The sequence below is a fragment of the Triturus cristatus genome, chromosome 6 (genome assembly GCF_964204655.1).
Source record: "Triturus cristatus chromosome 6, aTriCri1.1, whole genome shotgun sequence".
NCBI lineage: Eukaryota > Metazoa > Chordata > Amphibia > Caudata > Salamandridae > Triturus > Triturus cristatus.
The window spans coordinates 34,527,720-34,542,276 of record NC_140589.1 but is presented as its reverse complement, the minus strand read 5'-3'; the positions used below and the strand labels follow the sequence as shown (position 1 = coordinate 34,542,276).

The window sequence follows — 14,557 nt, the reverse complement described above, 5'->3', positions numbered from 1 at the left end:
GACACAATGGCTAGTGTAAAGTTATTTGTGTGAAGGCAGGGCACAGACTATTACCTTGTAAGTAGGGCTGTTTCCAGCTCCGCCCCTGCCTGCCAATGATAGCCCATAAAGGCACACCTCATCCCTCTATCATGTGGCTGTCTGGGAAAAATATACAAAGTCCAACTACCAACTAAACCCAGTCATGTGACCCTGGAACAGGCTGCAGGCGCCAAATAGTTAGGGCAGGAAAATACAAACTTTCTAAAAGTGGCCTTTTCAAAATCGAGACTTAAAATCCCACTTTACCATTAAAGAGGATTTTAAATTACAATTTCTCAGAAACCAAACATACATTTTCTACCTTCTCCCAATCAAACGTTAGCACTTAGTTAATGTAATAAGGCAATCCAATGTTATCCTATAGGAGAGGCAGGCCCTGCAGCAGTGAAAAACGAATTTATGAGTTTTTCACTACCAGTACATGTATATGATAGTGGTACTAGTTCAACTTTTTAAATACACTGCACTCTGGGCTGCTTATGGCCTACCCTAGGGGTTACTAATATGTATTAAAAAGGAAGGTTTAGGCCTGGCACATGGTTTATTTTGCCAGGTTAAAATGGCAGTTTAAAACTGCCCACACAGGCTGCAATGGCAGGCCTGTGACATGTTTCAAAAACGTACTAAAGGGGGTGGCACAATTTGTGCTTCAGGCCCACTAGTAGCATTTAATTTACCAGCCCTGGGTATATATTATAACTCTCTAGTAGGGACTTATAAGTAAATTAAATATGCCAAGCAGGTGTGAGCCAATTTTACCATGTTTTAGGGAATATACACAAGCACTTTAGCACAGGTAAGCAGTGGCAAAGTGCACAGAGTCCTAAGGCCTGCAAAAAGCAATTTAGAAAATTAGGAGGATGGAGGCAAAATGTTTGGGGGAAGACCAGCCTAAGGCTGAAAGGTCTAACATGTGTCCCCCCCAGGCCAAAGAGGGAAGAACCACCCAACCTACTAGGAGTTTTCATCACTAAGGCAGAAGAACCTGAACGGACCATCAGCATTGGCGTGGTCTGCCCCAGGGCTCTGTTCCATTGTAAAGTCTATTCTCTGTAGGGAGATTGACCACCTCAACAGTTTGAGATTCTCACCCCTTATCTGCATGAGCCATCTGAGGGGCCTGTAGTATGTCTGAACCCGAAAGTGTGTCCCAAACAAGTATGGTCTCAGCTTCTTCAGTGCCCAGACCACAGCAAAGGCTTCCCTTTCAATAGCACTCCACCTCTTTTTCCTGGGAAGTAGTCTCTGGCATATAAAGGCTATAGGTTGGTCTAGGCCCTCCTTATTCAAATGTGGTTACACTGCTCCTATTCCATGCTTTGAGACATCAGTTTGCACAATGAATTCCTGGGAAAACTCAAGAGCCTTGAGTACAGAAGCTATACACATGTCCTGTTTGAGGTTGTCAAAGGTTTTCTGACAGGCCTTTGGCCAGATAACCTTCTTGGAAGTCAGCTCAGGTAAGAGGGCAACAATGGAGCCAGATCCCTTAACAAATCGTCTGTAACATCAAGTGAGGCCCAGGAAGGCACTCACTTCTGTTTGGGTTTCGGGTGGCTGCCAGGCCAGTACAGTCTGTATTTTGGCTGGGAGGGGCTGCACTTTCGAAGGTGTCAAGTACACCTCAGAAGCCTGCCCTATCTGGCTCTGGCTGGCCTTGATGGTCAGCCCTGCATTTTGCAGGTCCTGAAGTATTCACTGGAGGTGACAACAACGTAGCGCTGGGTTTACACACCTCTGCACGCATGCACTAAGCTGTCAGTGCTTGTGCCTGGGTATCAACTAGAGCCAGATTGTACTACCTTGGCTGAGGTTTAGGATACTGCTTAAACAGAAGCACTCTACACATCACAGGTGCCCTGGGTACATGGCAACAAAAGGTGTTTGAAAGAAGTCCCTTTATCAACAGCATGGCGCTCACACACATGCCTCCACCTTTGGCTTCAATTACTGACACTTAGACCGCATATAAGGTCGGGAGGTTATAGAGAATAGAAAGCATGGGAAGCTGCCTCTAGATAGGCAGGGTTAGGGAGGCCTTCAACAGCACAATGGAGTGGAAATTGACAAGCTTATGGCTAGGCTAGTGGAGGAGACTGACAAATGTAAACAAAAAAAAGCTCTGCTGAAACGACAAACCACCCTAAAATGAAAAGGACGAATTAGAGATCGGGAAAAGACGGACTACCATAAGGCCACCAAGAAAACCAAGAAGATAGTGGAAAAAATTATGAAATGCACATTTAACTAAAAATAAATGCACATTCAAACAAAGTGAAAAGTGTGTTCTTAAATAGACAGTAGTGTTGCAAGATTAAACAAAAATACTGATATGTAAGCAGCTTAAAAACACAACTGCAGAGCATCGAACATGAATAAACGAATTATAAAAAAGGAGACATAGTACCTCAATCACAGTGCGAGCTGCGGGTGGGCACTAATTAAGTTGACTCATTATGTGCCTGGTTCATGCTCCACAGAAAGAAACAGAAGTGACACTTGGCCCGTGCTGGCCAATTAGGAGGCGGCAAAGAAGAGTGACACAGAAGCCAACAAATGGGCAAAAAAGCACAGGGATCACCTATGTTCTGCATACAGGCTTGTGTCTCACACACACTTACACGCACATCACATACACATGCATCCTCACACAACACCCCTATATACAGTGCAATACACACATACACCTTCAGAGGACCCTCCGTTGGGACTGTCCACTACACACAATCCAACCTGTCTAAAGTACACTGGCCATGCAGACAGTCACACACCAGCAATGGGGGGGCTTCAAGCAAAACAATGGTCTTTCCCAAGCAAGAGTGCGTGCAGCCCATGCGCTGTCGCAGACCCGACCGAAAACAAATGAACAAGATGGGCCTGCCTCCAATTTACAAAAAAACTAAAAACTGGTGGGTTGGTAGTTACATGAGTTTGCTTCTTTATTCCTTTATTTTTAATTTCTACATTGTCAGAAGAAGAACCTTGTCCCTTCCTGGGTTTGGAAAGGTGTCTTAACTTTAGGATCAGTGACAGGATATCGGAAACACAAATATTGTGAGGACAGAATATCATATCAAAAATATGGAGGACACGAATATCGAGAAGGTAAGTGCAAATAGGTAAGTATAAATGTACTATTCTTAACTCCAGCTCAATGTACCTTGAAGATATATATATATCGTCAAGGTACATATATGTGGAGTTATAGATAGTAAGCCTTTACTTACCCATAGAAAACGAGCTGCACAATATTCTTGTCCTCAATATTTTTGACACGATAATCTGTCCACACAAAATTTGTTTTTCTGATATTTTGTCCAAATACCACTCAAGTACACTCTTAGGATGTTTCACACCCTTTAACTTTCCTTATGTTACATAGTGTCTGTGTAGCACAGTGACATGCCTTTTTCTGGACATTTGGCACTGTAGGAAGTTGCTGGATGAATACTGTTATTAGCAGACTGTGCGACTCGCATGACCATCAGGTGTTTGAATGTCTTCCTGGCCAATGTGCTTGAGACCGACTGGATTGTGGGTAGTGGACAGTCCCAACGGAGCGTCCTCCGAAGGTGTATGTGTGTATGGCACTGTATACAGGGGTGTTGTGTGGGGATACATGTGTACGTGATGTGCATGTCAGTGGGTGTGAGACACACCAGCCTGTATGTAGATCATGGGTGATCCCTGAGCTTTATTTGCCTTACCTGTGATTTATCAGAGGAGCGTCTCTGAAACAGCACCCATGACCACTATAATCTGAAACATCATGAGTGTCCCTTCCCACGGATAGACATTTCTTGGCTGTACTTTCCACGTTCAGTCCTGTGTTAGTATTGAGAAACACTAAAGGCAGTGTCAACCAGGTATGAAGAAGCACTAAAGGCAGTGACAGCCAGGTGCAGGAAAGCGCTAAAGGCAAAGAGGACCAGGCAGAGAGAAAAGCTAAAGTTATAGACAACCAGGTACAAAGAGTACAACTGTACTCACCGGAGCAAACGAGAAACGCGCCACCCAATCTCATATCAAGACATGGTCTGGGGCAGGTGCGCTCAAAGTAGTACATGGCGTCCACAACAACACAAGTGTAAACATGGGGGCTGAGCTTACAAAGATGATGGTCGACTCAGAAGCGGCCGCAGAGGTGGCTGGTGGCACTCAGCACAACTCAAAAGATCTTCAAGCTTTGAAGCTCGCCAATGACTATTGAAAAGAGGACCATATACAACACTGCTGCATTCCTGAAACCACCACCTCCATTCAATACCACCAAAAAGCACCTTGCAGGTGACGGAGTGAAAGAAGTGATAAAGAAGCTATCACAGGCTGATGAAGTATCATACCGTCAAATCAAGAAGACATTGGAGGCCAAGTTCAATCCAATGCCGAATGTTGACTATGAAAGGTACTCTTTCAACCAAGCAAGACAGCAAACTAGTGAGACAATGGATGAGTTTGCTGAGAGACTTGATACACTTATAAAGCACTACAAGTTGAATAAATTAAATTATGAAGAAGCCATGTGTTTTAGAGTTATCGATGGTTGACTCTCCGTTTAATTCCGATGACGCATGCTGCGAGAAACACTCAGTTTGGACAAGAACAGAGGAACATGATATCGAAGCTGCTGATATCGAAGCTGGAACAACCCTAAATGAATCAGCATTGAACATGAGAAGTAAGCAGGAACACAAGACAGAAGACCACAGAGTGAAGTCGCTGACCAAAAGAAAATTGTGTTTCTGCTGTGGATTCTCCTTTTCACATAAAGGTAAATGTCTGCCATTGGACAGATATGCAAAGACTGAAGGAAGCAAACCTTTTCGTAAAGGTTTGCAAAGTGAAAGAGAAACTGCGTCACAGAAAGACGAGAAGATGGACTCCAGGAAGTTCCAGAAGCACTCTAACCACTCCCATAGGGCCAAACGGCAACGTCGATTAAGGCAAGTGGAAACGAATTCGATCATTGTCAAAGTCATCTTCCAAAGGTCTGTTCAACACACAAAGGTCGTTTAAAAATCGTCGCAAAATTCTCCATTGATCCTACACCTCACCAATGGTCCAATTCCGTATTGGAAATTGTATGTCTGAGGAGTGTGCGAGGGGATGTGGAGAAAAGGGAACATTCTTCCACATTTTGTGGGACTCCCCCATAATCTAAAACTACTGGGAGAGCTTGTCCCGAGTAATGTCTGAAGTAGTGGAAGAACCAGTATTGACGGAGCCCAGGTGGAATATTTTAGGAGTAACTGGGGAGACAACATGGCCGCAATGGGCTAAGACCTGGTTTGCACTGGCAAAGGGGGTGGCCAAACGAAACATTGCCCGTGCATGGGGGGGGCGGGTGATGCCCCATCAGTAAAAGCATGGGAAAAAGATATGGATTGGTGTTACAGGGCAGAGCAATCAGTTTACCAAAGCAGGGCCTGCCCAGGAAAATGGAAGAAGATATGGGGTGCATGAGCACAATATAGGGGCCTATGGGCGGAGGATTGAGGGCCACGTACAAGCCTCTTTAGACTAAACGGCTGAGCGATGCCCCGTGGGACAGCATTGTCGACAGCAGCAAAACTGTGAAGGACATTGAATGTTGTAACATGGTGCACAGGGAACACATGTAAACTTAAGCGACTGTATAATGTCAGTGTGATGTTTATCTGAAGATTGTTACTTGTTCAATAAAAATATATTTTTTTTTAAATGGTCGCAAAATTGCGCTTAAGGTCAATAGTTGCCCTACAACTTTTATTATAGACAGTGCTGAATCGATAAACATCATCTCGGCAGAAGAGTACAAAGAACTGTCTCCGAAATCACGTCTCACACCGTCGAGAAAAAAGGTGTACACCTGGGCAGCTTCTCCACCTTTGCAGAGGAAAGGATCCTTTGTGGTCGTCAAGTGCATTCTTATTACATTTCAATACTGCTGCTGACATGTGACTGATCTCTATTAACTGCAACTTGAATGCCCATTCTGAAATAGTGAGTCAAATTCGAACACTGTTTCATGGACTTGGGAAACTTAAGACAATAACGGTGCAGCTTCACATAAATGAAGAAAAGCTACACTGTGAAATTGATTTTCACTTACAGAAAGCCATTGAGCAAGAACTTGAATCACTATTAAAGCATGACATCATCAAGCGCTGTACTGGTCCAACACTGTGGGTTTCACCCATTGTAGTGGTGCCAAAAAAGGACTGTGGTGGTTCTGTGCACATTTGTGTTGATATGCAATAGGCCAACAAAGCAAGCGAAAGAGAAAGACATCCAGGTCCTCACATAGTGGACATGATCATGCAGTTGAATGGCCCTAAAGTTTTCTCCCGCTTTGACTTGAACAAAGGCTACCATCAACTACTACTACTTTCGCAACTAATGTTGGTTTGCTCAAATATACAAGACCCAGTTTTGGTGTGTCGTCAGCTGCAGAACTCTTTCTAGAAGTCATTTGTTGAATAATTCAGCCTGTCACAGAGACTTTTCACTACAGAGATGATATACTGGTGTTCGGACCTGCACAAAGGGAACATGATAAAGCACTTACACAAGCATGCCGTCTGCTAGCTGATACAGGTCTCACACTAAATGCAGAGAAGTGTGAGTTTCACAAAATCAGACTTAAATTCTTTTGGCATATTTTCTCGGAAAAGGGAATGACCCTGAAAAGGTACAAGCATTGTCGCCTACTTGCCCTCCAGAAGACGTGACCATGCTGTGATCCTTCTTAAGCATGACCAGCTACCGCTCTAGGTACAGTCAGGATTTTGCTATAGTGAGCGCTCCTCTAATAGAACTAACAAAGTAAGATGCTCCGTTTGAATGGTCATCTGAAGGTGACTGAAGTTTCAAGAAAATAAAACATGTCATTTAAAATGCATCTGAAATGGCTTACTTTGATGCAAAATTGCATACAGAGATTGTGGTGGATGCAGGCCTGGTGGGGTTGGACGCAATCCTTGCCCAACACAATGGACAGCCAGATACTCAGAGACACATTGTGGCCTATGCTGGCCAGAGCCTATCTCAGACTGAACGTGCCTACTCTCAGCTTGAGAAAGAGAGCTTGGCTGCATCGGTGTGTGCTTGCGTAAATAATCTGATCACTCCATTTTTCGTAAAAGGCTCAAGACTTGGCTTTTCCCACAGTGAGTGAGGAAGTCCATTGCGGTTCAACCTTAGCGCTGGGATGCCTCCTGGTAGCCATGCGCTCTACAAATTTTACTTCATTCATTAATGCATTCAATGTGTTTCTATACTGAATGGATACCACCCTTGTCACAGATCATTAGGCGTTGCTCAACATTTTTGGGAATCTGAATGCCAAGATGCCCCCTCACATCGAGAGATGGGATTGCGTCTGCAGGAGTATGACTACACTATCGTGCATAAATCAGGGAAGCCTGCAGGTTACTTTTCACAAGTGCCTCTACAGCGTCATAGTACAACGTCCGAAGCGCTGAGGCCTACATCAATTTCATAGTAAAGTCAAGTGCACCTGCAGCTCTTTCTATTGAACAGATTCTAGCAGCTACTAATACTGACAAAGACATGCCTAAGCTCAAAGAAATCATCACAAAGCAATTATGGAGGAATTATACTCAACCTCTTACAGATGATGTTGAGTACCAGAAATAGAAGAATGTTCAGGAAGAACTTTCTGTTGCACATGATGGTGTTTTACTAAGAGGGTCAAGAATAGTTATACCTGGAAGCCAGAGGCAACAAGTCATTGAACTGGCACACGAAGGACATCAAGCACTGCGGCAACTAAAAAAGCCCTCAGGGGTTGAGTGTCGTTCCCGCGCCTTGATGTATGAGTTGAAAGGGAATTTAAAGCTTGTCATTTGTGCGACTGCCGATCTCCCAAAACGACTCAGCACCCGCTGAACATGCCTGATCTCCTTCAGTAGGCCTGGGAGAGGATTGTGGTTGACTTCTTCGGACCCCTCAATAATGGACATCATCTCATGATAGTCATCGATGAGTACGCAAGCTTTCCTCTAGTGGAAGACTAATCATCAACCACACATGACAGAGTCATTGAGAGGCTGGATGAATTTTCACAACATGGTGTGTTCCCTCTACTCTCAAATCTAACTACGATCCCCGCTTCTATAGCAGAGTGTTCAAAGATTTTCTTAATCGATTGAACATCAAACATGAGAAAAGTACACCTCTCTGGCCACAGGCAGCTGGCGTTGTTGAACGACTTATGAGTACTTTGAAAAGGGTGGTTCAGCGTGCTGCGCTGGAAGGCACCAACCTCAAGTCAGCTTTACGCCCAGCCCTCCGTGCCTATCGTTCCATTCCTCATTCCAGGACAGGAGAAAATCCTGCCACCTTGCTGTTCAGGGGAGAGCTTGTGGAACGAAGATACCACAATAGACCACTAGCCGGTCAATCGACCCTGATGAGATTCGTGTCACTGATACCTCTCGCAAATGCAAAATGAAGGCTTACGCTGACAAGCGCTGATGCACTCAAGACATGGTCTTTGAGAAAGGAGACAGAGTTCTTTTCAAGCAAAAGCGGACACTTAAGACGGGTACTCCGTTTGATGCTGAACCTCTAAGAGCTGTGGCGAGCAAAGGACATATGGTAACTGCTCGTATAATTTGAAAATCCATAACCAAAGGCTCATCACACTTTAAGCCTGTGCCACGATGTTCATCATCTCCAGACCTCATGAGTGAGGCAAGTCCGCCTGAGTGCCCAAATCGAGCATCCGACTCTGCTCCAGAGATTCCAGTTGAAAGCGTCCCTCCTCTACCTCATACTACTAGATCTGGAAGACTGGTGCAAGCACCTCGACGACTCATCGAGGAGTTGTAATGTGTATGTGTATGTATTTTGTTAGTACATTTAATTTAACATAGGGGTGATGTCATGTCCTGTATTTGTGTGTATGAGGCCTCTAGTGGTGCTTGGCAGACTCTTTGGAAGTATTACGTAAACTGGTGGGTGTGACTGGGTGTGGTTAATAAAGTTTGTGACTTAGTGAGTTCAGTTAACAGTTGCATGCTGGAGAATAAAGATGTGCGAAACCAGAGCTCCGTGTGTGGTGTAGTCTGTTACATACTCCTGGGCTGGGGGGACTCTACAGACACCACTGAATGAAAAGCCATGTGGCCGGCCCTCTTTGAACTCCAGGAGTCACCACCTATGTGGACCGTACTCGCCCCCCCATGTATATCTTCACTCACTGTTTAGTGTGTATTCTTAACGGATTCATATTTATGTACTCACCTGTATGTACATATTTTAATTCTAAAGAGTACTGGACCTCCAGTGGGTCTGGTCTGTTTTATGCAAAACCACAAATAAAAAGATAAAATGCAACTTTTACTGCGCTCTTAACTGCGTCACACCACACTACTCCTCGTCGCACACTCCCATGGCATAATTAGCCTAGCACAAGATTTACTGTGTGCTCTACTGCATACATGCTAACATTTTAGAAGTGAAAAGTGGGAGATTTCCAAAAACATAATCAGGAGAATGTATTTCCCTCATTGACTTCTATTGAAACAGAGGCAATATAGATGGGAAGCGGCTAAAATAAAGTTCTTTTTGGCTTCAAAAATTGAGGGGCATATGTACAAGCCCCTATCACCACGGAAACTTCACTTTTTGTGACGTTCCCGTGGCAATAGGGGCCTTGCCTTATGTACAAGGCAGCGTTAAGCCACTTCACGTGGCTTAACGCAGCCTTGTACATAAGGCACCATTTCACGCTATGGTTAGCGTGAAAGGGGCGTGCAGTAGGTGGGCGTTACACCATAACACCCATTGTATTTGACGCTGCCCCCTATGTACAAGGGTGGAGTACATAGGAGGCAGTGCCAAAATTAAGACCAGGAAAATCCTGGTCTTAAGTTGGCAAAATGAGGAGAAATGCATTATTTCTCCTCATTTTTGCTTTTTCCATGTGTGCTGCCTTGTGCACCACACATGGAGAAAGCAAAATGCCATGGTAGTACGTAAACAAAGCCTTCAAAAAATGCAATTTTGTAACTTTCATGTTGCTGCATGAAGCAGCACACATGAAAATTACAAAATTACATTTTAGGATTGGTTATGTGCAGGAAGGGACACCTTCCTACACAAAACCAATCCTCCCCTGCACACACACCCTTGCACTCTGGTGCAAGGCTGCCTGCGTTGGCGCTAAGTTGTTAAACTTAGCGCCATCGCAGGGGGAAACGCAAGGCTGCACCACATTCTTGTAAATATGGTGCAGCCCTTCGTTTCTGAAGTGGCAGAGCGTGTCGTGAAGCCCAGGGAGCTAATGACACGCTCCACCACTTCATTGTACATATCCCCCTGAGAGTCTCCATCTGGATGGAGTCTATTGGCATGTGTGATACTGTCCCATATCACATCTAATGTGGATCCCAAAGTGCCCCATCCCAAATGAAGCACACACATGGTGTGTCCCAATCCCCTGCCGCCCCATGCCCCATGACACGTGCTCCCGGAGCTGACACTACCCACCGTCCCAAGGACTTCTTCTTTCATTCGCTGTAGTGTAGAGCGCGTGAGGCTGTAGTGTGGCGGGAACTCCCCGGAGTCTCTGACTTCTTCCAGCTCCTCCTCCAGGCAGAAAAGAGAATCATTGCCCTCAGGGAAGAGACTCCGGTCTCTGACAGAAGAAGTGAACTCTGGTTAGAATGCCGTCTGTGAACAGAAACTCAGACCCATCTTATCTCCCCACAGTCCAGCCACATACAATCATTTCCTAAGAAGACTTTAGGGGGCCACACTAGGGACCACCTCACCTACAACAAGCAATCAACAAAAAAATGTGTTTGTTGCTCAGGATCCATTCTACCTCCATGAAGGATGTCTGTGAACTACAGAACTGTGTGCAGTGGGTCCCTTAATAGCCCCTTACCAGTCTTGTACTAGCCTTAATGTATGCAGTGTGTCCCTTACTAGCCAAACTTACTGCATGCAGTGTGTCCCTTACTGGCCAGCCTTTCTGTGTGCAGTGTGTTCCTTACTAGCCAGACTTACTGTATGCGGTGTTCTCCTTACTACCCAGACTTACTTTGTGCAGTGTGACCCTTACTAGCTAGCCTAACTGTGTGCAATGTGGTCATTACTAGTAAGCCTCACTGTGTGCAGTGTGTCCCTTACTAGCCAGCCTCACTGTATGCAGTGTGTCCCTTACTAGCCAGCCTTATTGTGCGCAGTGTGTCCCTTACTAGCCAGTATCACTGTGTACAGTGTGCCCCTTACTAGCCAGCATTACTGTATGCAGTGTGGCATTACTAGCCAGCCTCACTGTATGCAGGTGTGTACACCTAGGTCTGGATGGTGCTCCAGGGAATATTATCATTAAGCGCTCTGTCGTCTGTGGATAAACAATGTATCCATCTTTGTTCTTTGGTGAAAAGGCAGTTTCTTCCGGAATACTGTGAGGTTTCCAGGACCACCCATTTCAAGGAATCAGGAGAATGTTCTTTTTCCAAAAAATGAGCACACATTTTTGTGTTGTTCCTGTGGCAGCGAAAATTGCTGCGGTGCTCTGAGCTACGTAACTTGATAGGTCGAGTAGTCATGCCCACGTAGTAAAGCTCACATGGGCAAGTGATTAAGTAAATACAATTAGCTGTATTGCAATTGGTGTGGTTTCCCAGAAAAATGTACCGTTTAGTGTGATTGTCTTCTGTACAGAAGTGAAAGCGCAGGCTGTACATGAACCACAGGGGTAATGACCAATGACTTTTGGTAGCTGCCAGAGTGTTGTCTGTCTAATGGTAGGTTGGGGTTTAGGCCTCGTCCTAATAAGCATATCTCTAAGATTTCTTGAACGTTTGAATGCAAAACGTAGTTGTGCTAGATTGAGAGACCCTGTATTGAGGATGCCCCAGTGTTTTTTCAGGACTTTGGTAAGTTTATTGGAGATGGGTGTGAAGGTAGTGACGCAAGTGAGTGTCTCTGTCTCAGCCACCCTCGCGATTTTGGGTTCCAAAAGTGCATCTCTGTTGTTGTTGCGTGCACGTTTTTTTGCAGTTGCAATACTCTTAGGTGGATAGTTTCTAGCTGCCAAATTTGTAGCAAGGATCTCGGATTCAACTTTGAAATCATGCACTCTGCTGCAATTCCTTCTTATCCTCAGGAATTGTCCAAAAGGTAAGTTTTCTTTGAGTGATTTGGGATGATGGCTATTGAAATGTAGGAGGCTGTTTCGATCAGTGCTCTTTCTTGTGTGCAATGTGGTCATTACTAGTCAGCCTTACTGTGTGCAGTGTGTTCTTACTAGCCAGACTTACTGTATGCGGTGTTCTCCTTACTACCCAGACTTACGTTCTGCAGTGTGACCCTTCTTAGCTAGCCTAACTGTGTGCAATGTGGTCATTACTAGTAAGCCTCACTGTGTGCAGTGTGTCCCTTACTAGCCAGCCTCACTGTATGGAGTGTGTCCCTTACCAGCCAGCCTCATTGTGTGCAGTGTGTCCCTTACTAGCCAGTATCACTGTGTACAGTGTGTCCCTTACTAGCCAGCATTACTGTGTGCAATGTGGTCATTACTAGTCAGCCTCACTGTGTGCAGTGTGTCCATTACTAGTCAGCCTTACTGTGTGCAGTGTGTCCCTTACTAGCCAGCCTTACTGTGTGCAGTGTGTCCCTTACTAGCCAGCCTTACTGTATGCGGTGTGCACCTTACTAGCCAGACTTACTTTGTGCAGTGTGGCCCTTACTAGACACCCTTACTGTGTACGGTGTGTCCCTTAATAGCCAGCCTTACTGTGTGGGTGTGTCCCTTACTAGCCAGCCTCATTGTGTGCAGCGTGTCCCTTACTAGCCAGCCTCATTGTGTGCAGTGTGTCCCTTACTAGCCAGCCTTACTGTGTACAGTGTGTCACTTACTAGTCAGCCCTACTGCGTGCAGTGTGGCCATTACTAGACCTCATAGGTAGTATTGCATTCATACATGATGGGCAATAGGCATATTTCTGGATGAGAGTAAGCCATTCTTATTCTTACAGTTTTTGATCTTCATTGAACCCTTTTGAAGAATGGAGTAAATAGATGGATGTTGGATGTGAGGTGTTTTCCATGAACCAATCTGCAGTCAGTGGTCCTGACCGGTAATCAAGTCTGCCTGGCCTTTAAGATTGGAAGGTTCCTAACAGCACCCCCAGATCAAGGATTGAAGACAAACAACTTCAGGAGATGTCAGTCCTGCCTCTTGATGTGTAGATCTAGGACTGAGTACAGAGGGGAGTGTCCAGGTGCTTGTCAGTCCTACCTCTTGGTGTGTAGATAGGACTCAAGACGGAGGGGAGGGTCTAGGCACCTGTCATTCCTGCATCTTGGTGTGTAGACCTAAGACTGAGGACAGAAGGGAGTGTCCAGGTGCCGGTCAGTCCTACCTCTTGATGTGTAGATCTAGGGCTGAGTACAGAGGGGAGTGACAAGGTGCCTGTCAGTCCTACCTCTTGGTGTGTAGAAAGGACTCAAGACGGAGGGGAGACTCCAGGCACCTGTCATTCCTGCATCTTGGTGTGTAGACCTAAGACTGAGGACAGAGGGGAGAGTCCAGGTGCCGGTCAGTCCTACCTCTTGGTGTGTAGATAGGACTCAAGACAGAGGGGAGTGTCCAGGTGCATGTCAGTCCTACCTGTTGGTGTGTAAATCTAGGGCTGATGAAAGAGGGGAGGCTCCAGGCACCTGTCAGTCCTGCATCTTGGTGTGTAGACCTAAGACTGAGGACAGAAGGGAGTGTCCAGGTGCCTGTCAGTCCTACCTCTTGGTGTGTAGATCTAGGGCTGAGGAAAGAGGGGAGGCTCCAGGCACCTGTCAGTCCTGCATCTTGGTGTGTAGACCTAAGACTGAGGACAGAGGGGAGAGTCCAGGTGCCGGTCAGTCCTACCTCTTGGTGTGTAGATCTAGGGCTGAGGAAAGAGGGGAGGCTCCAGGCACCTGTCAGTCCTGCATCTTGGTGTGTAGACCTAAGACTGAGGACAGAGGGGAGAGTCCAGGTGCCGGTCAGTCCTACCTCTTGGTGTGTAGATAGGACTCAAGACGGAGCGGAGGGTCTAGGCACCTGTCAGTCCTGCATCTTGGTGTGTAGACCTAAGACTGAGGACAGAAGGGAGTGTCCAGGTGCCGGTCAGTCCTACCTCTTGGTGTGTAGATCTAGGGCTGAGGAAAGAGGGGAGGCTCCAGGCACCTGTCAGTCCTGCATCTTGGTGTATAGACCTAAGACTGAGGACAGAAGGGAGTGTCCAGGTGCCGGTCAGTCCTACCTCTTGGTGTGTAGATAGGGCTCAAAACAGAGGGGAGTGTCCAGGTGCCTGTCAGCCCTACCTGTGTAGATCTAGGACTGAGGAAAGAGGGGAGGCTCCAGGTGTCCGCTGGTCTTACCTATTCATGGGTAGATGCAGGACTGAGAAGAGAGGGGAGAGTTCAGGCTCCAATGGATGAGGTAAAACAACATACTTACCCTCGCCGTGCACTAAAGGCATCCTTACAGACTCATACTCAGAGAAAGTCCAAATCT

General features: G+C 45.9%; 1 protein-coding gene across 1 annotated transcript in view; it reads right to left on the bottom strand.

Annotated features, from left to right (window-relative positions):
- Window positions 1–14,557, bottom strand: part of LOC146813699 (uncharacterized) — a 616,738-nt gene that overhangs the window by 241,433 nt on the left and 360,748 nt on the right. The window contains exon 7 of the mRNA XM_085610187.1: window positions 10,540–10,687. Coding sequence (XP_085466313.1) covers window positions 10,540–10,687 — 148 coding nt within the window. The remainder of the gene's footprint in view (window positions 1–10,539; window positions 10,688–14,557) is intronic.